This window comes from Toxoplasma gondii, chromosome V (assembly GCF_000006565.2).
Source record: "Toxoplasma gondii ME49 chromosome V, whole genome shotgun sequence".
Taxonomy (NCBI): domain Eukaryota; phylum Apicomplexa; class Conoidasida; order Eucoccidiorida; family Sarcocystidae; genus Toxoplasma; species Toxoplasma gondii.
The window spans coordinates 1826697-1852031 of NC_031472.1; the positions used below are offsets into that span (position 1 = coordinate 1826697).

The 25335-nt window shown below is 51.0% G+C and overlaps 4 protein-coding genes across 4 annotated transcripts; 1 reads left to right on the forward strand and 3 right to left on the reverse strand.

The window, feature by feature from the left end:
• Nucleotides 1–22: 22 nt before the first annotated feature.
• On the reverse strand, nucleotides 23–3908 carry TGME49_286440 (malic enzyme; the record flags this gene model as incomplete). Its single annotated transcript, XM_002369229.1, has 7 exons — nucleotides 3683–3908; nucleotides 3131–3302; nucleotides 2507–2760; nucleotides 1738–1880; nucleotides 1120–1322; nucleotides 760–884; nucleotides 23–202 (listed from the first exon to the last, which is right to left on the reverse strand). The coding sequence occupies exons 1-7, from the start codon at nucleotides 3716–3718 to the stop codon at nucleotides 23–25; spliced, it is 1113 nt and encodes a 370-aa protein (XP_002369270.1). The 5' UTR covers nucleotides 3719–3908.
• Nucleotides 3909–5074: 1166 nt separating this feature from the next.
• TGME49_286430 (hypothetical protein) lies at nucleotides 5075–9011 on the forward strand. Its single transcript, XM_018781981.1, has 3 exons — nucleotides 5075–6208; nucleotides 6547–7093; nucleotides 8090–9011. Exons 1-3 carry the CDS (start codon nucleotides 6104–6106, stop codon nucleotides 8341–8343), a joined length of 906 nt encoding a protein of 301 aa, XP_018637785.1. The 5' UTR covers nucleotides 5075–6103; the 3' UTR covers nucleotides 8344–9011.
• A 124-nt stretch (nucleotides 9012–9135) lies between these two features.
• TGME49_286420 (elongation factor 1-alpha (EF-1-ALPHA), putative) lies at nucleotides 9136–12088 on the reverse strand. The gene is made up of 2 exons (XM_002369227.2): nucleotides 11196–12088; nucleotides 9136–10605 (listed from the first exon to the last, which is right to left on the reverse strand). Exons 1-2 carry the CDS (start codon nucleotides 11584–11586, stop codon nucleotides 9650–9652), a joined length of 1347 nt encoding a protein of 448 aa, XP_002369268.1. The 5' UTR covers nucleotides 11587–12088; the 3' UTR covers nucleotides 9136–9649.
• Nucleotides 12089–13723: 1635 nt separating this feature from the next.
• On the reverse strand, nucleotides 13724–25077 carry TGME49_286410 (hypothetical protein). Its single transcript, XM_002369226.2, has 10 exons — nucleotides 24038–25077; nucleotides 21393–23776; nucleotides 19753–20668; nucleotides 19064–19154; nucleotides 17686–18017; nucleotides 16845–17088; nucleotides 16034–16135; nucleotides 15550–15619; nucleotides 14712–14977; nucleotides 13724–14245 (listed from the first exon to the last, which is right to left on the reverse strand). Exons 1-10 carry the CDS (start codon nucleotides 24652–24654, stop codon nucleotides 13988–13990), a joined length of 5280 nt encoding a protein of 1759 aa, XP_002369267.1. The 5' UTR covers nucleotides 24655–25077; the 3' UTR covers nucleotides 13724–13987.
• Between the last annotated feature and the right edge of the window lie 258 nt (nucleotides 25078–25335).

Consider the following 25335-nt stretch of genomic DNA (forward strand, 5'->3'; position numbering starts at 1 on the left):
CGAGGAAATTAACGCACACGCATCAGTCATCAGTAATCAGTTCTTCATCTACATCATGTTTGCGGCGGGGAACAAACGAATTCACCGTAGTTCGCTGCGAACTCAGGACACTGATGCTAACTGTGGTCTTCACTTCGTGGCCAGAAAACATTGATTCGTGGCCACGTCCAGACATGTACCCCGCCATACGTTTGTTGATGGCCTGCACAGACACGCAAAAACAGAACTATCAAATGAACCGCTGCCACTCACGGCGAACCATCACACAGCACACGTCTGTACACCCAGCCTAAACAGCAACTCATAAACAGAATTTGAGATGCTTTGCAGCCGGCTACAAAATACAGACGTGACAAGTACCGCGTGGTTCCGCAGCAACACCGCTTCAATCGAGCACCACCGACGAAAAAAGCCCAATGACATGTCATTCCTGTTTGCGACCCTGCGCCCCACATGACTGTTTCGACTATGTACGAATAATCCAGCATTTGCATCACACCACAAAACACGATGACGGCGGTGTCGCAGTTTCTACAGCGCTAGAAACCGGCATCCTCGAGCTGTTCTGCTTCTTTTCGAGAAATGCAGCATTACAATTTTGCCTGCAATGCGGTGTTGCTAAAGACAAGAAAGGGGATCACGCACAACTCTGTACAACGCTCTTGACACTGCAGACAACGATGTAATACCGCCTGATTCTGCACGGCGTCCTCTGAAGACGCAAGATTGAAAGGTGACTTCCTTTCGCCGACTACTTACGCGTTTGTTGAATTTTTGCCAAGCTTTCGCACGTTCGTCCGCATCTTTCTCTGCCATTTCCAATTGCTGCTGGGCCTTGATTGCCTTAACGCGCCGTTTCTTCGAGCTTTTCTGAGCTTCTGTGTCTGATGTGAGAAAACAACAGAAAGGGAAGAGCAGGCGTCCAAAAAGCGCAAATGCATGTTGTATTGACGTTGTTCAGGTAGCAAACAGGTTGCATATTGTGTAGGGACGAACACATGCATTCATGAATTCGCGATAGACACATGTGCACACCTCTCGAAAGAGACACAGACAGATAAAGCCGAATCCTTCTCTTCCTTCGAACCCAAGGCAGCCAAGCTGTGTCCGTTTCTTTACCTGTCGGCTTGGTTGCAAGGTACTGAGGGATTCTGTATCCACCCGGAGTGATGATTTCTTTCACTCTTCTCTTGGGCGCGTCGTTCTTTGGCTTCTTCAAACGCACTTGGTCGAACTTCACCTCCTCCGTGTTCCCATATTCGGTGTAAGTGACCTTGTATCCTCCCGCCGTGTGTTCGTCAATTACACAGTCGTACCACTTCCTGCGTGCAAAACGGACATCCAAATGCACACGAGTTCTTTGCGTACACACCGTTACATTCAGGAGCAGTCTGTCACACTCGATGATCTCAAGTGTTCGAAGTGGTTGGTGTAACTCAAATCAGGTCCAGACACACGCTGAATGGACCAGTGTCAGATGACCCTGATTATCGTTGTCGTACTGATACGTGGTGTTCCATCGCTGCCGTTTCTACAATGCGTATCTTCCTTTGTTCTGGTAAACAATAGAACTGGGATGCGCCAGCTCAACAATTCTCTAGTCATGTGAATTAAAATACATAAAAATACGAGAGGCTCTTGTACCACTAAACTTCGCAAATTCCCCATGTGCGCCGACAGAGGCGAAAACAACTGTTTTTTTCTCTCTGAGTTCCTTCACTCCTTTATTTTTCTCACCCGTCTTCCGAGTAAATGGCCTGCGCCGCGGCACCAGGAGGAATCGCCGACGGCGGAACTGGAGCAAGAAGCTGAACTTGGTGGACGGGGTACTCCTGTTGGTTTTTCCACCCAATGAATTCCACTAAAACGCGTTCGCCTTGCTAGTAAAAAACATGCAAGTGACAACAAACATGTGGTCACACTGAGGCTTTCTTCAGAGCTTCACAGCTCCGTCTGCAGACTTCTCGACATATCTGACGCGTTCTCTCTCTTTGCCTCTCTGCAATCTCACACAGCTCCATACGAACAGACAAACAGACCTACTTTTCCCGGATATATATATATATATATATATGCATACGTATATATGTATATATACGCATACGTATATATATATATATATATCGACATGCACGGACAAGAAGGGTGGACAAACCCGATCCTGAATATCGAGTTGTGTGAGACAACACCAATCGTCTCATATAAAGAAAAACAGAGACAGGGAGATAGAATCACACACCCGGAAAGAACAAAGCGACCATGCTCTGCCAAATACACCATCGCCGAAATCTTTATTTTTTGTCAGACAGACACGCAAACCGACAGAGAGAAGCCGGAAAAATACGACCGGCACAAGAAACGAGAAGAGCGAGGTAAAATGGCCACTCACAGAGTCATCTATACGTATGAATGCATACATATGTTTACATATTTGAACTCAGCGCTCGAACAGATCTCTGGCGCTTGCGGCCTTGTTTGTCTGGAAGAAAATGTCCACATTTCGTACCTTGCTTTTCTTCAAATCCAGGATTTCGGCGTAGAATTTTTTGCCCTCGTATTCGGCGAGACATGTGCGCCCCACGACCGAAGAGCCGCTCGACAGATGCGTCAGCCGCGGGCCTCCTTCAGAGATTTCTGCACTGCCTTGTTTTTCTTCACTTGCATCTGCATGCAGTTTCTCTTTCTCTGGCCTCTCCTCTGCTTCCTTCTCCTCTTTTTGCGAAACTTCTCTCGGGGCCTCGCTCGGCTGAACAACAAGGTCTGCAGATCGACCGAACCAAACAAACGACAGGGAAAAAAAGAAGCATGTGGGACTCATTCGCTGCATCTCTACAGAACTGTGTTGAGAAGTACACAGAGAAAACTTCACACATACACATACACATTTGGAGATTGACATGGACAAACCATTTCCTGGAGACTTTGCGGTGCGTCTGTGCGTACACGCCTGTGAGTTCAGCGAAGACGATTCACCATAAAGGCAAATACTGCTGAAGACCGGAACATCTAGGAAAGGCAAGGGCAGCCAAGAGACGATATCTCTCTGAAAACTGCTCTAGAGCTACGAATACCGACGAACGCGCTGGTATTCCTCCCCGTGCGTTGAGCCTTCCTCAGTCCGGCGACTTACCTAGTTTCTCGGCCTCTGTTTGCGTTTGTGCTTGAAAAGAAATCAAATCTTTGGTGAGCGAAATGACTTCTTCCAAATCGCTCTTGAGTTTCAACAAGTCGGACTCCTCAGGCTGCAGTTTCAGGGCCTCATTGACTTGCTCCAACTGCTCCTCATACTGTTGGAGCTTTGCCTGCACCCGGGTTGACCACCACAAAAAACTCGAGCAGTGGCTCCTCTTCTTTACTTTATTGAAGTGTATACAAAAAAGTGCTTGTGAGTGAACTTTCGGTCGCACACATATGCCATCATATATATATATATATATGCATATATATGCATATATATGTATATATATATATATATGTATAGACGTATGCGTATGCACAAATACTGTTTGTGCAAACGGTTGTATTTTCAACAGCAACGGTATGAAGACACGCCTGCATGCTCACTTCAGCGACTGCCTGTCTCCGTGTCTGCAGATGCATGCAGACAGTCCTTCGTTTTCGTTTCCGCATCTCTGTGTGTAGGTCAACAGGTGCCTTCATGGAGCAGAGTTTGGAGACTCACCTGAAGGTCTTCGATCGTGTCCTCGAGCTCCGCCATCGTCACAAATCAGCCTCTGTTTATTTTCCGAGAGTCCAGAAGACGATGTTTCTTCCGCGCCTCCTGTCTGATCACGTTTCTTTCCTTAAACGCTTGTTTAACTAAGGGAAGACAAGTAGGGACGGCCAAACCAGCTCGAGAACAGACAGTTAAACGGTAGAGGCACCGGCAAACATAGGCATTATTGCTCAAACACAATCAAGGGATCCCTAACCGCTCGTTACATCGCACCTGGGCACCTTCTGCTCGCTTCAAGCCTCACAGAAATTTCCACCAAACGCGTATGTGTATCCGAGCAACTCTGAGGGGCGGACCTGGGAAGAACCCTACACTTTTACCACGCAGGCGCGTGTCTCTCTTGAACGGAAGACACCCTATGTGAAAACGTTTCCCAAAAAACTGCAAACTACTCGGCAACTCTGCTTGTGGACGCCTTAACGCCCTGGCAGACTGGCGAAGATGAAAACAACGATATCTGTGTCGATACAAAAGCCGCACCGGACACGCATTTCTACACGTATGCTTCCCTTCGTTTGCCAGCGTTTATTCCCGGAGTATTTTATATGAATGAAGAGAAACAGAACCGGGAACGACTTTTTTTTTCGCGCTGCGTGCACGACGACCTGAATGGTGCGCTTCGCCGCGGCGACTTTCAAAGAGGATTACAGCAAGCGTTCTTTTGGAAACTGCCTGAGCGCTGGGAGCTTCTGGAGAGCGCGCGCCTATTTACAGCATAAGTTCGACGATAAAGAGAAAAAACAGAAGAAAGTGACGCAGAAAACCACGAATCTGCATCGACGTAGGATCACGGGAACTGAAGACCCGCCGTACATAGGGACGAACAAAAGGGCGTTTTGTGGAAGAAGACCTGCACCAGTAATGCATCAACGGTGGAAATGCGGGAAGCACATACACGTGCAGACGTACTCGACAACTATCAAGTCCAACAAAGAAGCGTTTTCACGGCGCGACGGGGTTTCAGCCCTCAAAACGGACTAGACGGGGGCGGCCAGGTCACAGATCGCCTGACGAGGAAGCAGAAAAGCGACTAGAAAGCGCAACTCCCGGGAGAGACCTGCACATTCCTTGGTCAGATGGGGCTTCGCACCGCCTCGTCGCATTAGGGGGAAAACGAACTACGGATGGAGAAACATTTGCTATATTCTTAGAAATTCTCAAGGGGGGCGGAGAGAAGCAGGCGCACGCATTCGTGATCGTCTGCATGCGACCGTCCATGTCGCGAAAACGGTCGCGAACAGTCAACAGGACGGATGGAAATCAAGCAAGGAATGAGGAACCTGTGGACCGAGACGAGTTCCCAAGTTTTTTCAAAGAAGAGGATGGGATTTTCCTCGCATTTTCCGCCGGTCTTGCCGGAAAAAATTCGAGACCACCGCAGGGACCGTTTCTTGAGTGTATGAACCTTCTGCTGCGAAAAGAGCACCGGGCCGACAGCGCTCACAAAGAGGCGCCGTTCCGGAAATAAAGATGCACCGCAAGAGGAAGAGGCTTTCTTCTGGACACAGACACAAAGAAGAAGGCACCGGGAAAAGCAAAGCGTCATCTTCGTACACAAAAAGAAAGAAGACCGAAGATCTTGCCTCACAGAGCAGGTATTGGTATGATAACGGCTACGCGCAACACCGCGAGGGCCAAGCACAGACAGCTGACTTTGTGTTTCTCCTTCTTCTTCTTCGAACAGCACATGTACACTTTCGTTCCCTGTTTGTAGCGTGTTCTTCGCACTCTGTCCAGTGGAAAGGACAAATTCGAGGAGGAATGCTCTTTTTTGTCCCGCTACCCTTGGCTTTTTAGGCACTCACCTCTTCGTGGCTCGTCGCTGTTCACACAAGAAAAATTGTGTAGACATGTGTTTAGCGAAAGCAGCCTTGACAGCGCGCTGATGCTTGCCGTCGAATCTTGCAATCGCTTGAAGCTCGAAACGAAGGAGGCTTATGAGAAGGCTGTTCTGTTTTTTCCATACGTTTGGGACTTCCCGTACAGACCAACCCCGGATGATGTACGCTTCTCCGTATTCAGCCACAATTTCCGGGAAATTCTCGTCTTTCAAACACGTACCAGTGTGTACTTTCCATGAAACGTTGGAGAAACACCGCGAGAAACACCCACGTGCTCTCGGTGCATGTTCCTCTCTGTCCCTATCGCCGGTGCTCTAACCTGTCATCGTTTCGAAGAAAACAGGGTTTCGTCAGATGCTCAAATGTCCGCTTATCTTTCGGCCCACCACGTCACACGAGTGCGCTTTTCTGATAACAGAAAAACGCTGAAATTTCATCTGCACCAGGAAACGCGAGTGTGCTTCTCGCCGTGGTTCACTGGCAAACTCAACTGTTTGCCAGGGGACCCGATAGGCCGTTAGACACGATGAGTGGCCGATTTTCACAACAAGATCTCCGTCATGTCGAGGCGTACTTGGAGTACAGAAATATTGTTGGAGACACCGACAACGGCGTCTTGTTAAGCCGTCAAGTACGGCGGAAACTCACAGGGAAATCTGTGTAGCCATACGAAAGCGCCAGTTGAGACAAGGCACAGAAATGGATGACAGATACTTCATAACGTGAGTGATCCAGTAAAGCCGCGAGATGTTGGCCTTCGTCCGGATCTTTCATTCATAGGTCACATCCGCCGTAACTGAAATCCAGCGCATCGCGCGCCTCAGAGCTGTTTTCGTGCATGCATCTATGCGTCTATGCGTCTATGCGTTTAGGTATCTAGACATCTACGTGTGGACTTTCAATACTGCATGTTTCACTTGTGATTCTGGAGTTGGTCGACGTGGAGTTGCCTGTGCCTGGTTTTTTCAGGAGTACGAAGCGGTGCGGGAGCGTGCAGCGGCGGCGAGCAAGAATCCTTTGCGAGTCATTTGGAGGAACACCGTCAGCGGCCTGGACTGCCGGAATGTGGGTCCGGCATCTTCATGTTTATGCGGCCATCGGCTGCGGGACCACGACTGGATGGCGACTGAGACGAAAGCGGTGAAGTGCCGCATGCAGGGGTGCAAATGTCCGCTCTTCGAATTCATTCCGGTGAACGGCTCTCAAGACATCAAATGCAGATGCAAGCACTCGTACCAAGATCACGACGTGCTCTCAAGAAAATGCATGCGCTGTACCTTTCGACAAAAGAGCCCTGCCTTCTCCACAAAGCAAAAGGCCATGAAGACGCAAACCACTTCCTCGACGCTGTGCACAGGATTTCTGCCTTCCTACACTTGTTCGTGTGGGTCCGCGTACGCTGCCCACGAAACCGTTTTCGAAACAGCAAGCGAAGGGAGGAAACGAGGCGAGCCAGACGTCGGAGGAGCGACCAGCGCAGATGCAGGCAGCTCTGCTTTCATGGGCGGGATATCAGGTAAATAGACTCAAGTGAAAGTCACCAGAGACCGGGGGAAGGCTGGGGAAGTGGATATGTTTTTCTCCAGCTCGTCGCGGAGATGTTGAAGAAGCGCCTCGTACTCGCGAGTCACGCCTCTACCTATCAACGTCTCTGTGTGTGTGTGTGTCCGTATTGCCTTTGTACTTATTGATGTCTCACTCGATATAGGAAGATCCACTTTTCTTGAACTCTTCACACCTGTCCTTCGCGATGTATAACAACGCGCGCATAAATGTGTATGTATCTGCTTCTGAACCTGCCATTCTGCTTTCTTCGACTTATGCCGATGTGTGAACATTGCATCTTCATTGTTGCTTGCCTCCCCATGGAACTTTGCCTATCGCTATCGACCAGTCTGTCAACCACTGTTTGTCTGTCGGTGGCGGCTTCCGTAATTGCATGGTGCGCATTCTTTTTGTTCACGTATATATGTGGTTCGCAGTCTGCAGTGCATTCCTTGCTTATTTGCGTATGCGTGGTACTGCACACAGCAACGCGCTTCTTTTTCTTTCAAAGAAATCTTTCACATGAATGCTTTTGAAAGATATAAAAGACAATTGTGCGACCGGTAAAGTTCACGCTTATTGAACGCATTTTCTGCTTTTTGTACAGCACGCGCGTCTCCGCTCTTGTCTGTGCAGATTCGGGACTGCGCAGAAGTGTGCAGGTCCTCATCAGCTCAAGATGTCCTCTTTGGCTTTTGCCAGAAAACCGAATCGTACTTTTTGGTGTCCAGTTTCATGTTTCATGCTCTTCTTTTGCCTGCTCCGGTGATTCTCCCAGGTCATTGTTTTTTCGAGACAGGGCATCTCTTTGAAGGTCGGGCACTGCATCCTCCCACCCAGGGAAGATTCACTTAGGAGATTCAGAATCACATGCTTCCTTCTAGAGTCTGGCATTCCGGTTCCCGTTTGCAGGCGCGATGTTGCCGTTTCTACTTTCTCGCCTTTTCTTCTGTATGCCTGTCCGCAGATTTCACGAGTCTGCTGGACGGCATGGACAGAATGTCTCTCTTCTGTGACGATCCACAGCGGCGCTTGAGAGACCAGCACGCAGGCGCGACACGGGCAGCACCAGGCGCAAATGTCCCACTGAGCTGTGAAGAACGCAGGGCCTCTGAGCGAAACCTTTTACGCACAAAGGACTCGAAAAAGAGTGATGATGTTCTTTATCTCCTTTTCACGCCTTGCTCTTTCAAGACGCCCGCGGCGAGGACTCAAGCCTGAGACTGACTGCAGGGAAAAGGACAACCCATCATATTTTGCTTTTTTCTCTCCCCAGAAACTTGTGAATTGGCAACGTCACTTGATTCGCATTCTGAAAAGATGTAGATTACGATGTACAGTTACACAGCAAATGGCACTGCATCTAGCTACGTACGTATTGGAAAAATAAGGTGGATATACAAGTTTGCATCCCCACACAGCCACATATATATATATATATATATCGGCGCGTATTTGTATGTTTCACAATACTTGTTTTCTTCTTCCGATCTGAGCGATGCGGGGAAAAGCGGCGAGTCGTAGCCAGAGCACAAACATAGCGAGTTCCAGACTGCATGTTTCTCGCCTAGCGTTGAGATATTTTGGGATGATTCCACGCGTTCTGTTTTGTGAAGTACGTACGGCGTGAGCATTTCCCGTTTCAGATTTTATCGATTCACTCTTGATAGAACGATTCGTTTCTGCCGTAAAAACTGCGTACATATTGTGCTGATGCAGGACCTGTTGCTACATAATATATGCTTCGTTCGCGCATGTGTAGCCAGCGTTCTGTTTCCCCTCCGTACAAAAGTTCTTTTGCTTTCGCGTGCACTGCAGTTTCCTTTGCGAACTGTATTCCCAAAGATTCTGTGACGAACTGTGGGAACCTTTTCAGTGCTGAGCCCGCAACGGTGCTAGACCCTCTGAAGCAGAGGATTTGCGGAAGATAGAAGATGGAATCACATTTCACATCTGAAATACTGTATAGATGCCGAGATAATGATTCTGTGTATGCCTCTGGAGACCACTGATCACCTATAACGCGCCTGCAAGCCCGGCCACCACCATCGCGTACTCCGTTATCTACGGGGTAGAATGAAGTCCTTAGAACGGTGCTCTATGAGTTTTGACGCTACTCATAAAACTTGTCGCAAAGTACAGACATCATATGATCTTCGTCTGTGGTTCGTGCTTGTGACCAGCGTCGATCATCCATTCCTAACAATGGAGACCCGTTTTCGCGTGTCTTGTGTTTTCACCTCCGTGGTTTTCCCCACTTCCTTCAACCCGTAGGTTTGGTCGAATGCTTTTGTTTTCACCACCACGGCAACAGCAAACCATCACACGCGAACAGCTGTCGATATGGAGGTACACCGTACATAGTATACGCCCACCTGAGGCGAGGTAGGGAGCACCCCGCCCCAGCCTGTACGCCAGAGCTACGGGTGTGAACGTAAACAGCCTCCGACACACAAAGAACAACATCCTTGTTTGGGTGCATTCTCCCCACCATTCACTCCTGGGAAACCCACACGCGACATACAGTTTATTTCTTCGCGGCCTTGACAGCGGACTTGGTGACCTTGCTGCCAGCACCCGGCTCCTTCTTCTCAACGGACTTGATGACACCGACAGCGACGGTCTGCTTCATGTCACGGACGGCGAAACGACCAAGAGGGGGGTAATCGGTGAACGCCTCGACAACCATGGGCTTGGAAGGCTCCATGTTGACCATGGCGGCATCACCGGACTTGATGCACTTCGGGGCCTCTTCCAGGGTCTTGCCCGAACGCTTGTCCATCTTGGTCTTGATCTCCGCGAACTTGCAGGCAATGTGGGCAGTGTGGCAATCGATAACGGGGGAGTATCCGTTCTTGATCTCACCAGGGTGGTTCAGGACGATGACCTGAGCCAAGAAGGTGGCGCAGCCCTTTGCGGGATCGTTCTTCGAGTCGGACGCGACGTAGCCTCTCTTCAGCTCCTTGACGGAAACGTTCTTCACGTTGAAACCAACGTTGTCACCGGGCACAGCCTGCTCCATGACTTCGTGGTGCATTTCAACGGATTTGCACTCAGTGGTCAGACCGACGGGAGCGAAAGTGAGGACCATACCGGCCTTCAGGATACCGGTCTCAACTCTGCCGACGGGGACAGTTCCGATACCGCCAATCTTGTACACGTCCTGCAGGGGCAGACGGAGGGGCTTGTCGCTCGGACGCTTGGGGGCCTCCATGGTGTCGAGAGCCTCGACGAGGGTCTTGCCCTTGTACCAGCTCATGTTGGTGGACTTCTCCACCATGTTGTCACCAACGAAACCGGAGATGGCAACGAAGGGGACCTTCTCGGGGTTGTAGCCGACCTTCTTCAGGTACATGGCAACTTCCTTTTGGATTTCGTTGAAACGGTCCTCGGAGTAGTTGCAGGAGTCCATCTTGTTGATGCCAACGATCATCTGCTTGACACCAAGGGTGAAGGCGAGCAGAGCGTGCTCACGGGTTTGACCTGGAGAAAACGGAGTCAACAAGGGGAGACCAAGACACAGTGAAGTGAAAAGTGTCGCGATATTCGCATCTCTACAATACCTTCACATATGCACCCTTAAATCTTGGTGAGAAACCCCGAACGAACCGCGCGCTTTCCCGCGACACCCGGGTGACAACTGTCAGCGACTCTGTCGCACAAGTTTACATCGATCTCGATGAGAATATGTTTACACACACACATCCACATGCACACACTTACAGGCACATGCGTGCAAAGCCCCACCATATATCGTATCAAAAACCACCGAGTTGGCAGCTGAGCAAGACCGCTGGAGTCACCGTACGATTGTGGCCCCAGTCTCGTGAGAGCGTTGTGCCCTAGCGTGCATCTTTCGCCCCACCTTTGCTCACCCCACACCTGCATCGTGGAACATAAAGGAAATGGAACTGAACATTCGACGAGTCAACGCCACACGCACCTTTCTACGTTTGCCCCACAAAATACGACTGCTCCTGTTGCCGAGACGAAAATTCAGCCAAAAACCGTCCGTAGAGCCACTGTACATGCAGAGGAGCGCAAACGCACAAATGTCTGCGAATTGGTCCTACCTTCCTTGGAGAAGGCACCCTCGAAACCGCCAGCCTCAGCAGGGACGACGAGGAGCGCAACATCGGCCTGGGAAGTTCCGGTAATCATGTTCTTGATAAAATCTCTGTGTCCCGGGGCGTCGATGACGGTGTAGTGGTACTTGGGGGTTTCGAATTGCCACAGAGCGATATCGATGGTGATACCACGCTCACGCTCGGCCTTCAGTTTATCCAAGACCCACGCGTACTTGAAGGAACCCTTTCCCATTTCGGAAGATTCCTTCTCGAACTTCTCGATGGTACGCTTGTCGATACCACCGAGCTTGTAGATCAAGTGTCCGGTAGTGGTCGACTTGCCACTGTCGACGTGGCCGATGACGACCAAGTTGATGTGGGTCTTTTCCTTTCCCATTTTGTTGCGGGGGAGAACTCAAACGAACAAAGTGGGATTGCTCGCGACAGCAGACAACGGCAACCGAGGAACGCGACGTCGGGACTGGTGGGGAAGAACAAACGTACGGTGTAGAGCTTTCTCTGCCTAAAAAAGACGGCGGGAGAAAAATTTCTGAGACGAGTGTCCGCTTTGAAGCGAGTCACTATCTTCGAGAGAGAAACGACAGGTACGACACCCCACGAGCAAAAAGTGCAGACCGATCCTCCACGCGTTTCCTCGCCCGCGTCCCCCCTGCTGGCGGTGCGGAGGAACAACACAGAAGACGACAGAACTGCCGCGAGAGGTGAGGGGTTGGGGAAACACACGCGCTTTCTGGAGACGGCTCTACTTCAAGAGACACCACTACATCCGTTGCAAGGCCACCGTCTGCATTTCCACCCAGCCTTTTACCCGTTAAAGTGTGTTTTTGCATTCCAGCACGTTCTGCCAGACTGCAAATTGCTGACACCCGGAAAAAACACCCACACAGCCACATTTTCCACGATTTCGACCCCCCGCAAGTCCGAGCAAGGGACAGAAACAGCAACCCCAAGCAATGAGGGACAACCACCTCGCTGCCTCAGGGTCATGCGGGAAACCCAAACCACCCGGCCTCTATGTCATCATTCTGTCGCCCGATTGAAGTCCCTGACGCGCGCTCAACACTCTGCGTTTTTGCCGTCCCGCATGTCACGAGTTTCTCGTGATTGGATAAAAGGGAATTGACCCAATCAGGAGAGACATAGAAAAGTGCAAAGAGTAAGTGTGGGGAGACGGAGAAACGTGGTAAGCCTGCCGTCTCTGAGACGAGAAAAAGGATCCACACAAAAAACCACACACAGATAGGACAATGTACAGCCGATGACTGCACCTTTGCTTCAGGACCATGTGGACAGCTCTAGATCTCATCGGAATGCCGATAGGACGGCCGCGGAGAGGGGGGAGGGAGGGCGTGTAGAGGACGCCTGTCTTTATACTGTAGAGGCATCCAGTTCAGTCTGCTGTTCTCTGTTTTGACGACAGAAGACTTCAAGACAGAAGGTGAAACACGGCCAGTGCCAGCATTGTCTTGTGTTGCATGTCTGTATTTGGTAAAGACAGCGTTGTACTGAGGTACGCGTCCTCGCGTGAGGGCTTCTTTTGGCCGTTGTACTCTAGTCTAGCTGTTAGAACAGGTGAATACAAGGTGAATACACAGATGCGGAGCTTTGAGACGGTCATCCACTCCCAACGCACCGACATTTCGTTCACACGAACATGTCTCTCATTTCAAGCCTCTCTGAACTCTTTCCTGGTCACTCATCGGGGTTCACTTTCTGAGAAGCTCTGCCTTCTAAGCAAATCTGACCTTCGGTGGTTACACGGTTTTAGGGACAGGCCGGTGTGGCAATGGTTTTAGCATGTCAAAAATGTGGTCGACGGCATTTCTGGAAGCGGCAGAAAGGAATCTAATTGGAAAAGGATCGTCACGTACATTCTGCTGTGGCCCCGCTTCTTCGCTAGACACCAGCAGGCTGTCAGAAAATCGTCAATTTCCAATTTTCACACGTTCTCTACCTGACTCAGGAAGATGACACACGAAACGCACAGGTAAGAAATGCCTCTTTTTGCACCTGCAGACATGCGCTTAACTCTCCTGGAAGCCACGCTATTCATATGTGCACTTTTATGTCGATTTCTGCGTGTTCTACTGTTCTGGCGTACACAATTCGCATGTACACTTATACAGCTACAGAGAGAATGAGGGCCTCTGCGTTAACTGTCACGCCGCTGCAGGTAAAAGTGAAGGAAAGCTGTCATCTTCGAACAAATGCGACAGGATTATTTTTCTGAATGCTTGCTACCAACTGGTTCTCAAGGCACTTGCCGCTGCCAGCATCAGAAGAAAGTGCCTGTTGTGTGGCTTCTACAGAACAGCAATTCGCACTGGCCTGGTACGTTGAAACAAACCTACCCTTCATTCCTGTATTATTTAACTCAGTTAATTAGTCTTAGGTTTAATATTCTGTCGCAGCAGTCTAAGAATTGTGGTCTGATATTTTGTTCCTGTTCAAAGGATCGGCAGTCCAGCCCCTAAGCGGGAGCAAGTCTCTAGGATGAAGCCTCTGGGAGACTGCGTTCTCTTTCTGGTTTCTTTTTCCAGTGTATGCACGTCATTGCACCACTGCTTCCCACAGGACAGACCAAAGTTTCTCCACATACGCCTCACAATTTCGCTCACACGAGAAACACACATCGAATCGCGTCGAAACTGCAGATTTCGGCGCCACGCATCCCGGAGTTCCACCCAGACTCTCCCAGTCTTTCCAATCCCAAAACCGCGCATGCAAGCAGAAGGTTTGTCTTTGAAAAGCTCGTGGATTCAATTCGCGCTTCGTCCCTATGCTTTAGATACGACATGTCGATAGGCTTCTTCTAGCGCGTCAGTCGCGTCCTTGTTCGCTGCTGATGCATGCTGCAGAGAATCGTCTTTATTTCGATTGTCCAAATTCTTCACTTCGCCGCGACTCATTGTTTTCCTCATTCCCTTCGCGACCGCGGAATGCCCGCCCAAAGGCTTCACTCCTCCCCACGGATCCCGCAGACCACTGCACGAGCCGCTGCATGCCTCGTCGTCAACTAGTTCAAAAACTTCTGACTGAAAAAAAACACAAAAACCAGAAGGTGGCTTCACGTTTCACTTCGTCAACACCCCTGCGCATATATATATATATATAATATGGCTGGATAGCATCCTCGGAAAAAAGTAACGAACGGAGCGAAGCGACACAGTTGTAGGCACCCGAGGAGATTTCAGAAAGCAGTATGTGCAGCTATCCACTTTTACACACATCTACCATATAGATATATATGAACACAGGGAACGAGATGCTCCAAAGTAATGCAAATCCACGGAGTAGAACTTGCACAGAATTTGACATGCTCATGCAACTGCGTTGAACTACGAGAGTAAAAACTCTGTTGGGGTTTCCCCCCTTTTTCAGGTTTTCCCTTCCACCATCTTTCCTTGTCTCCCTTTTCTCTTCTGTCCTTTCACTTAAATTGTGCCGACGATTCCCTTTCTCCCTCAGTTTTGCTCTTCATTTGGCGTCTGTTTCCATTACCTCCGATTCGGTGTGGCGCCCACATGCCTCGGCGCGGTGTTGCTCGGTCTGTTGCGCCGCCTCTGTCGGAGGGTGCCAAGAGTGTCTTCTTTCTTGGTCCCGTTCTTCCTGTCTCTCTCCTTCCAGCGCAGGTCCTCCACGAAAAGTGACCCACTGCCTCGCCTCCTCACTGAAGCTCGAAGCAATGCTCGCGACCAAGTAGCGAAGGTTGTGATGGGCGAGCGCGTTGTAGAGAGAACGCAAATGCACAGAATGCACCGTCCAGCCTGCAGAAAAAACGAACGCTCCACAAGACCCCCTTGCATAAATATGTATATACACTCATACCTCCTCGTGCAAATATAGATATATGCAAGTATACAGTTATATATATATATATACGTAGATATAACGCTGACAACAGCATGCGTGAAATGTGTATCAGTGAATATACATAGACCCTTAGTGAATTTACCACCGTCAACATGGACATATAGACTTAAGTTCTCCGTACATACTGACATCAGAAAGAAGACTCCCAAAGTGAATATATGCATATATATATTTATTTATTTATACATGCATGTATATGCATCTATAGCAACTTGTCTGGAGGTTGTGTGTTGATCGAATCTGTAATATATTTGAGACATTGCTGGGAGAGATCAGCTATGATGATGAATAGCGCGTTCCGTGATGGTTTCGTTTGAGGTAGAAAGATCGAAGCGCTACGCACACAGAGGGAACGGGAGAAAGTCGCACAGAGCGAAGACGGCGAACAACATTAGAGCAATCTAGGTTTTCATGTTTTCCACCCGGCCGCTTCCATTTTTTCATGAAACCACAAATCCCGACTCACCCAGCAGCGAAAGCTGGCGCTGGCGCAGTTCAGCTGTCCCAGCAGGACAATTCGAGGGACAGAGGAGATCCTGCGATCCACACAAACGGAGTTGTTGGAAAACACTTGACATCCTCCCAGAAGGAAACGCGATTTGCGTTGCCTGTGGTCAGGGCGAGAACAGAAGACGTTTCGTATTTTCACGAACAGAAAGCTTCGACCCACTCGGTGATGCATCGCCTTGCAATGTGTGCGATACATGTACACAATAATGCATTTACATACACACATACACAAAGAAACGTACGCATTTCGAGATATCCGGGCATATGCACATCTACACATACGTGAAGACGGGCGCTGAGTTGGGCGTCTGAGACATAGACGTCATGTTTCATGCGTCTAAAACAGACATGCATGTGGATGCTCACGAGGTCAGGCTTCACTTTGTGACTCCATGCACCTCGGAGTTCCTCTCGAACCGCGCACAGGGAAAAGAACGCACCTGGAAAGTCAAGACGTCGATGAGATGCTTCTCCAGAGGGAAAGCTGCACTGACGCGGTAGATGTTGGAAACGACGAAAGTGCTCTTGTGTGGAATGCGCATCTGAAACCGAAAAAGGAAAACATGCGAATCTGCGAGGCGAGAAGTGAGCCAAGGAGACACCGAGTTCCATTCAAACTCAGACTTAAAGAGGTTCACACCCGACAAGGACTAAGTCCGTCTGTGCACCTAAGCCGATACGCAGTGTGCCTGACAAGTGAAGAAGCCGAAAAAGAGAACTGGAAAGAGAAATGATAACGACGAGAGATGGAGGAGCCTAGCAGCGAGACACGAACGAGGAAAGGACAGAGAGATACCGCAGAGAAAACACACATCGCAGGGCCTTGATTTCACAGGAAAACGAAGAGACAACCCACGCACCACTGAATATGGATTCGGAAACACACAACCAGCTTATAACTCTCATGTGCACACGAACATCCACCAGAGTCAAAGCTCGAACGTATATATAGCTGACTGTTTATCTGCATGCATATACACAAAACAAAAGGAACCATTGGATCATATATACATATATATATATATATATAAATAAATAGAGGAATACGTATGAATACTTTGTCACTTCGAATGTGGACTTTGAAGGCTCCGGGTCTCTGGAGATTTTCTCTAGTGAAGTTTTTTTCTAGAGAAGCTGCAAGTTTGGCAGAGAGCATGGCCGCCGGCGAGAAGGTTCGCCGATGACCGCCACTTGTTTCGGAGGGAGAAGGAGCCCGCAGGGCAACTGCATGCAGGGGAGACATTCACGCACCTCGATCAAGGGATCTGCGATCCACTTGTCGTAGTTGAAATCGCGGACTCTGAGTCTTCGGTCGAAGAGTCTGAACTTCTGGGGGGACTCGAAGAAAACGTCGTAGCGCGGAGTGGAGAGAACAGTTTCAGTCCACTCGGCGAGGGCGGGGGAGAGGCGAGGTGGCGGCATCGCAAACTCCCGAAGATGTAGACAAACTTGCTGCGCATGCAGAATTTCGTCGGGCAGGCCTCCACGCAAGCGTCTGAAGAAAGGCCAGCAATGCAGAGGCATTACAAACAGTCTCTCAGTTTTCGCGAAGATACGGATTGTATCGTCTTGACTCTTCGGTCCGGTGAGTCAGCATCGAAACGCGTCCAGTCTTTGGATCATGGGCAGGGCAGATGTGCAGCTCAACGACCAGACGAAACAACCGCGACACACAGCAAGACGAGACCGGAGAAGGTAGAGACGAAGTAGACACAGAAGAAAAGAGAGAGAAGACCAGGTGGAGACAAGAAAGGAAAAACACAAACGTCGAAAAAGTCGTCGTCATACAGATACGAATCGTAGCACTGCTGAAGGCGCAGACACCTCAACGGAGTGACAGGAAGACTGCCTGCACACACACTGGTCAAAGAGCCTCCAAATGCCATCCAAGCAAAGACGGATGCGGAAACAACAGATCGGAGAAGTAAACATGTACACGCATAATCCCTCGACCTGTATGTCTCTTGCTGTCTTTCCTTTCAGTCTTTGTCTCTCTGTCTACATGCGTGTCTATCTCTCTATCTCTCTATCTCTTTCTACGTCAGCAACTCAGAGCCTGGAAGGAGTTTCTGGGGCAACGTTTGTGACGGACTCGACGGCTTCCTCGAGGAGCGGAACGAGGAACTCTTCTTCTCCCAAGACGACAGCGGCGAATGCGAGTTTCAAGAGAGCTTGGCCGATTTCGTTGTCTCTTCTTTCTGTTTCTTGGGCTCGCTCGGCTGCCTCTGTCGAGTCCTCGACCCTCTCGCACTCGGCCTCCCGCAAGGGCAACAGTTCTCCGCCCACGTAGCTCTCCAGACCGTGACTCCTCGCGTACGCTTCTCGCTCGTCCACCATCTGAAGCAGAGACTCAGAGGCTCCGCTGTAGCGACGGTGCAGAGCGTACCGCAGCATCGCCCGTGTCCAGCCGATTTTCGCGTTCGTCTGCATGCGGAGAACGGGCAGAAGAAACAGACAGCAGCACAGACAGAAAAGCTCTCAAAGAAGTCCGCACACCTCCCCATGCAGCAGGCTCGGCGTCGCGGACCTGCTGCCCTTTCCGTCGCCAAGTTTCGTAGCCTTGCTTCAAGCAAATCCGAACTGGTGAACAGAAGAGGCACAGGGGGACTTGAACAAACAACCGCGGAGCGAGGTGGAGCGCCTTCTGATGCGAGGCGAAAGGACATCTGAACAAGAGGCCGAAGCGGTTGGTGCGTCCTCTGCGGTTCGTTTCTTCGAGAAAATGCGACAGGTTGTCTCGGCAACTTGTACACATCTTCGCATGCGACAGAGAGACGGAAAACGAAGGAAAAGAGACTCAAAACACCCCCTGTGTTCCTCCACTGTGTAGCGCCCTATTCAGTGAACGTCGGCGTTTAGAATGACCAACATTCATCCGAAACGAGACACAGAAGAGACATGCCAAATGCGAAAAACGCACCCGGTGGATAGACAGTCTCACACAAAAAAGCTACGCATGCAAACGTAATCCGTACACAAAACCACATGCACCTTATCCACCCCTCGTGCAACATCTACCTGCATCTATCTGTCTGTATATGTCCCTGTCCCCATAGACGAATATATGTATCTTTCTATGTATCTGTACATGTACGAGTCTGTGTATATCTACGTATGTATCTATGTGTCTACGCATGTGCATGCATCTAAGTCTATCTCTAAGTCTACGTCTACCTCTATATCTGTCCAGGTCTACAAATACAGGCACGGCGGACTTGATTTATCTCTCTCTTTTTATGAGCCTACGCCTCCTGCTCTACGGTTTCACACTGCGCACGGTCATCAGACAGAGTATCAACTTCGGTGCACAGATGGACATACTTGATGTCGTACCCTTGCACCTCGTTGACTCTTCTGTTTGTTTGATGCGCCCGGTATTTAACTGTGCATCGTTACGAGGTACAATTCTCGGAGACCCAGCTGTCTCTCCTTCGTCCGACGTCAGACTTTGTGTTTCGCTCTTGGCTTACCTCTGCTAAGGCCCACAGGAGGTGACAGAAAGCAGACAGAGAGAGAAGACGACCTTCAACTGCAACAGCGTGATGAACGTCGTCCAATATTCTGGAAAGAGAAAAAAGGGATGCGTACGTTTTCACGAGATGGTCGGAGGCAGAAAGGAAATAGACGTTCGTAGATAGGGGAACGCAGCGAATGCGACAAAATCCAATCCCAAGAAAAGCCGAGACAGAACAACCAAGCACCGTTTCCCTTTGATTCCGCAGCAATCAAAACATTCCTGTTTCTCCACCAGACAGCAACTTGCCAATCACGCATGCACCTCAAGGTGCTTGTCTAGACACACACACCCTCAGACACACACGCACATATAGATATATATATAAATATATATATATATATATGTATATATATATGTATATACATGTATATATATATATATATATATGTATATATATATGTATATACATGTACATATATATATATATATATGTATATACATGTATATATATATATATATGTATATACTGTATATATATATATATATATGTATATACATGTATATTTATACATGTATAAACATATATTTAAACGCCTGTCTGTCAAAAGATCCACGTTCGCACACGAGCATCATCGACTTAAAACACCCCCATATATATATATATATATATGAGTGCCTGCCTGGATGGCGTTCTCGGCTCACCTTGCGACATTTTCGTCGTGGAATCCGAGTTTCGCGCAAGCATGCAAGATGACGATTCTGGCCTGTATGTCTGTGACTTGACCAGCCTTTCGGCCTGCTCCCTCTTGGTGCAGAGCGTCTCCTTGTTCGCTCTGACGGGCGAGCACCGCAAGCTTCCCACTGATCGCCTTCTGGACTTTTTGTCTCCGGTGGATGTGGGTTCTGAGGAGGAGGCGGTTCGCCGCAGAGAGCGAGGCCAGACAGCCGAGAGTCCTGAGGAACTCCCGCACAGATGCGTCCTCAATCAAGTGACTCAGACGTCGCATGGTCATGTGGAGCAGCTGCTCGTCGGCGACGCCGAGTGTATGCACGGCCTCGAGAAGGTCGCAGACTGCGGCGCAGTCCAGAGACCAGAAGACGCGGACTTTGTTTTTCAGCTGCTGGAGCAAAAGCGGCGTGAGTGCGGCGGGGCTTCGGCGATCTGCAGGAAGCTTCGCGAGAACGTAGAGGAGCTGGACGCAGTCTTCAGCAAACAGCTCGGGCGTCACCTTCGCGCTACGCTCCAGGAGTTCCGGCACCACAGGGTGAGACAGGTACTCGGCTTCCGACAGCCCCACAAGCAGATGGACTATATTCTGGGGATAGAAGGTGTGGAGGCGCCTCTGAACGAGGTCGGCGCACTCGCCGAAGAATCGCGCGTCTGCGACGAGCGTCGCGGCCAAGCCAAAGCCGTAGACTGTGCGCGAGAGCTGCAGAGGCGAAAAGGTCGGGAGCAACTTCGTCGTCTGCTTCTGAAGAGACCGCAGCAACTCGCGGCTCCCGAAGCCGAGCTGCGCAAACGTCGGCACCACCAACATGATGTCGTGCGGCGTGAAGTGCTTCACCTTGGGCAGCATCGCGTAGTGCAAGTCCGCGAAGAAATCCTCGTCCACCACACCTGAAGAAGACGAGACAAAACAGGAGTAAACCCATTCACGACCTGCCGCCGATGCAGCAGTAAGAGACATCCAAGATCGGAACACCTACTTACATATATGTATATGTATCTATATATGTATATGTATGTATATATGTATATATGTATGCATATATGTATGTATATATGTATATATGTATATGTATGTATATATGTATATATGTGTATATGTGTATATGTATGTATATATGTATGTATATATGTATATGTATGTATATATGTATATGTATGTATATATGTATATATGTATATATGTATATATATATATATATGTATATATGTATATACATGCGAAACGTAAATGGAGAAGTCGGGCGAAGAGAAGTCCGAGGTGGAGGAGATGGAACGAAGTTCATGGACAAGAAGGAGAAGAGAGAACGAACGTTTTGCAAATATCCTTTGTTGCGACTGTATCTTGTGCGGAGAGAAGAGGAAGGAAGCAGAGTGCAGTTGTCATCGTGAAGTGGGTTCTTCACTTTCGCTTCCCTTTCGTCTCGCTTCCATCTCTTTTTCATCATGTTTTTTCTCTCTGGCGTTTCGTTTCGATCTACCTTTCACCTCGTTTCCTTCTCTCCTTTACGCCGTTTCCTCCCCTCTGCCGCCGCAGAACCGTCCTTGTTCCCCGCTTTTCAGTCGCTTTTTCACTTCAGTTCTTCCCACTTTTCCTTCGCTGTTTTGTTCGTACCGACTTCGCCGTAGGCCCAGGCGAGGAGGGCGAGGTCTTTGGCGCGCAGGTCTCCGACGAAGGCGCGAATGGCGGGTGCGAGAGTGAGGCGAAAGAAGTCTTGATCTGTTTCTCCCGCTCGCGCAAACGCCCATGCGAGAGTGACGATCTCGCGGGCCGCGCAGCCGTCGATCCGCGTCTCCAGCTCGCGCTTCAGATCCTGGAAAAGGCCTCTGTCTACGAAACCGACAGTCCCGTACGCCCAGCCGACGAGCGCAAGTTCCCCCCCCGACATGGCAGGCACCACGCGCCTGACGGCGTTCCCCAGCTGCACAAACAGCGCCTGGTCCTTCACACGCAGGCGGGCCAGCGAGCCGCAAATGCACGCAAGCGTCCCCGGACAAGCCACCCGGGAAGCGAAGCCTTCCTCGCCGCCGTGGAACGGATCCACACCCGAAGAAGAAGACGCCGCAGTCGAAGAAGGCGTTAAACTCGAAGCAGACGCGGGAACCGAAGACGAATCTAGACTTGCAGAAGAAGAGCTTCCAGTCGCCTCGAGGGTGGATGATGCGATCGAGCCGAGGGAGTCGGAAGACAGCGTTGGAGGCGGGAGACAGAGGCTCAAGTACGGCCCTTGCTTCAGAGCCTCGACGAGGGCGGCTTGGAGAGCAACGCCTTCGCGGACCGGAAACGCGAGTTTGCTCACGCAAAAGAGCGAACAGGCGAGTTGCTTGACGCTCATGTGCGGCACCGCCGCGGCACAAAGCCTGAGGAGCTGCGGGAGCCACCGGGGCGCGTGCTCGAGGCGCACCAAACCCCACAAAAGGAGACACTTCCCGCCGACGGAGACGCGCGGGAGCGCCGCTGCCGTCGCCTCGCAGAGCGCGAGAAAGCGCTCGTCCTTCTTCACAGACACTACCTGTGCCGGACTCGCCAGTCGGCCCAACTTATGGAACGCCGTGGCGAGCGTCACTGGGTGAATCGAAAGAAGGTTCTCCGAGGAGGCAGACGCCCCACAAGACGCGAGAGCGGACCCAGGCGCCGGCGCCAAAGCAGCCGAAAACGCGACAGGCAGCGCCGGCGCAGCAGACTGTGACGGAGACAACGTCGAGGGGGAGACCGGAGAGCCAGAGGGGGAGGAAAGGTCGTCAATTAACATGGTTTCATCGCCGGCGGGGACTGAGACAGAAGGCTCGGGGGTTTGTTGAGAGGCGCTCTCGACAGCCATGAGGATCTGACCGACAGAACGCGCGCGCACAACCGCCAACTGCGTCTGCAGCTGCTGCGGCGACAACTCGGTCCACACTTCCTTCTTCATCTTTGTCATTTCCTCCACCATCCGCTCCGGACTGAACGCGTCGATGTCCTCTCGCTCCCGTCGTGCCTGCTCCCGACGAAGAGGAGCAGAAGAAAGAGAGCACGAAGGAGAGGAAGAAGAAGATGAAGGGAGAGAAGCCGAGAAATCGCTGAAGATCCTGACATCTTTTTCGAGTGACGAAGGCGAGTCTTTTTTCGAGAGCTCCTCGACATGCGTCTCCCTGGGCTGCGCTTCCGACATAGAGGTCCTCCCACTGGCGAGATTGACCCCGCCACTGTCTCCTGTCTCGTCTCTTGCCTTGCTCCCTCGTCTCCGTTGCCGTCTTCTCCCCACCGATCGCACTTCTTCTCTCTCCGACATCGTCTCTGCCTCGTCCCTCTCGTCTCTCTCTTCTCTCTCTTCTTCTCCTCCTCGCCTCGCCTCTTCGAGGGCCTGGATTCCGCCGCCTACTCCGTCGCGTTCTTCGAGGGCAGCTAGCCACTGCATCTGGTCCTTGGCGTCTCCTCTGCATGCGTTCGCAGCCGCTTTTTCGTCTTCCTTCATGGCGATCAAGAGGCGGCGTTCTTCTTCTTCGTTTCTGAGAAGTTTCACATGTTCCTGGGAGAAATTCGCGTCGACAGATTCCTCGCAACCGCCGCCGACCTCGCCTCGCCCTCCCTCATCTTCTCGGATGCCTCTGTATCGGAGCCTCTTTTCGTCCTTCTCTCTTCGCCGCAAAGCGCCCTCGCCTTCTCGCTGGCTCCGTTCTCCTACGTCTTGCGCCTGAAGAGAGCGGCCGGGACCTCTCGCACCGTCTCCGGCCCTGTCCCTCGCGAGGGCCGCAGAGGCGCCGAGTCCTAGGATTCGCGCCGCTTCGCGCGCCCTCCGGATTTCTTTGTTCGATTGTCTCGCCTCTTCCTTCTCCTTCAGCTCCTCCCAGAGAGACTTTTGGTACGGTCCCTGCTCGACTTTCAAGTCTGCAAGCGAGAAACGGGAGACGCGCCGCTTCCGCAGCGACAGCGGCGCGTCTCGGCCCGCGCCCCTCGAGGCGGGAGAGGAAGCGAGAGAGCCTGGCGACTCTGCTGGAAGGAAGTAACTCGCTGCGCGCCTGCAGAGGAAAAGCGAGAAGAGGCCAAAGCTGTGGAGAGGAAGAAGAGGGGAATCAGAGAAGCACAAGGTCCATGCACATTCCAGAAGGTGACAGTGAGCCTCTCTCAGATCTCGCCACTCTAAAAAGGAAGGAAACGGAAGTCCCAGCAGAGCCGTCAGAGAGCAGAGCTGTCAGAGAGAAGGAAGGAGAGAGAGAGACTGTCGGGTGGGGAGAGAGCAAATACAGATTGTTCGCCGCAGTTGCATGCAGTGCAATTACCTGAGTTTCCTGTTGGCGCTCTCGCTTTTTCCAGTGGTTCCAGGTTTTACGCGAAAGACAAACGATGACGGAGAGTCGGAGAAGGCGCCATACTCGTCTCGTCCAACTTCCGCCTCCTCGAAAGATTCCTCAAAGCGACTGGACGCTCTTTCCACCTCACTTTCCTCGAACGCAGAAGACACCGAAAACGAAGCAGAACGGGGAGAGGAGAAAGACTGGGAAAAGGAACGCGAAGAAGAGAGTCGAAGCGAGCGTCGAGACACGCGACAAATGGAGGCAGCAGGAGAGAACGAGAGAGAAGAAGCGAGAGACGAGGGGAGAGAAGAAGCGGGAGAAGAGGGGAGAGAAGAAGCGAGAGACGAGGGGAGAGAAGGGAGAAAACGCGTCGGCTGGAAAGGAGAGGAAGGCAACGACTGCGAGGCTGACAGAGGCAAGGTGAGAAGGCGAGAATGCTGCGGACGAGTTGAGGCCGCAGGCACAACAGAGAGCTGAGGAAAGGAGTCCGAAAGAGAATAAGAAGAGAATCTGCGTGAGGAAGAGCAGCGCGAGAGGGAGACCGCTCGCGCTCCTGCAGCCCCGCCGTCGAGGCAGGGAGGTCGAATCTTCGCCAGACGCATGGGGAGAGCAGTCGAAAGGAAAGAGGATCCGGCAGAAACGCGGAAGAACGTCACGAAAACGGATGAGAAAAAAGAAGAGACTGTGCCCTCTGATCGGCCGACCAGCGCCGTCGCTCTCTCCAGGGACAGACGAGAGAGTGAGGGAAGCAGAAGCCGAGAGAAAGAAATCGACAAACTTGTGAGGACTCCGGAAGGTAGACGAAGGTGTGTCTCTCCGCGGCGAACCGGCAAATCTGTGTGATTTTAGCCTTTGTGGGGCTGCGGCCAGAGACAGCTAGCGCGAGAAAAACGGCCGCAGCCAGAAGAGAGACGAGGAGACACAGGGGACAGGGAGCCAGTGGAACAACTGCTCCTCGGATTTTCGCGCCTGGAGGCCAACTCTCTGGCAGAGAGAACACTCTCTCTTTCCCTACAAATGCGGAGAAGAAAACTGCTAGTGAGCGGCGAGAACAGACTGCATGCATGCACTGAATCGACCTTCACGGCCTTGAGTCGGCTTCAGTATTTGCTTGGGATTTGGAAGAGAGAGACCTCTGAGAAATCTCTTCTCGCGCAGTTCAACAGAAGTCTGCTCTCAAACTATTTTGCTCTGTCCTGTCGGCGAAGGAACGACCGAGCGAGTCACAGCGACGGACGCGAGACGGACAAGGAAAAGAGGAAGGCAGAAAAAATGTCTTCGGA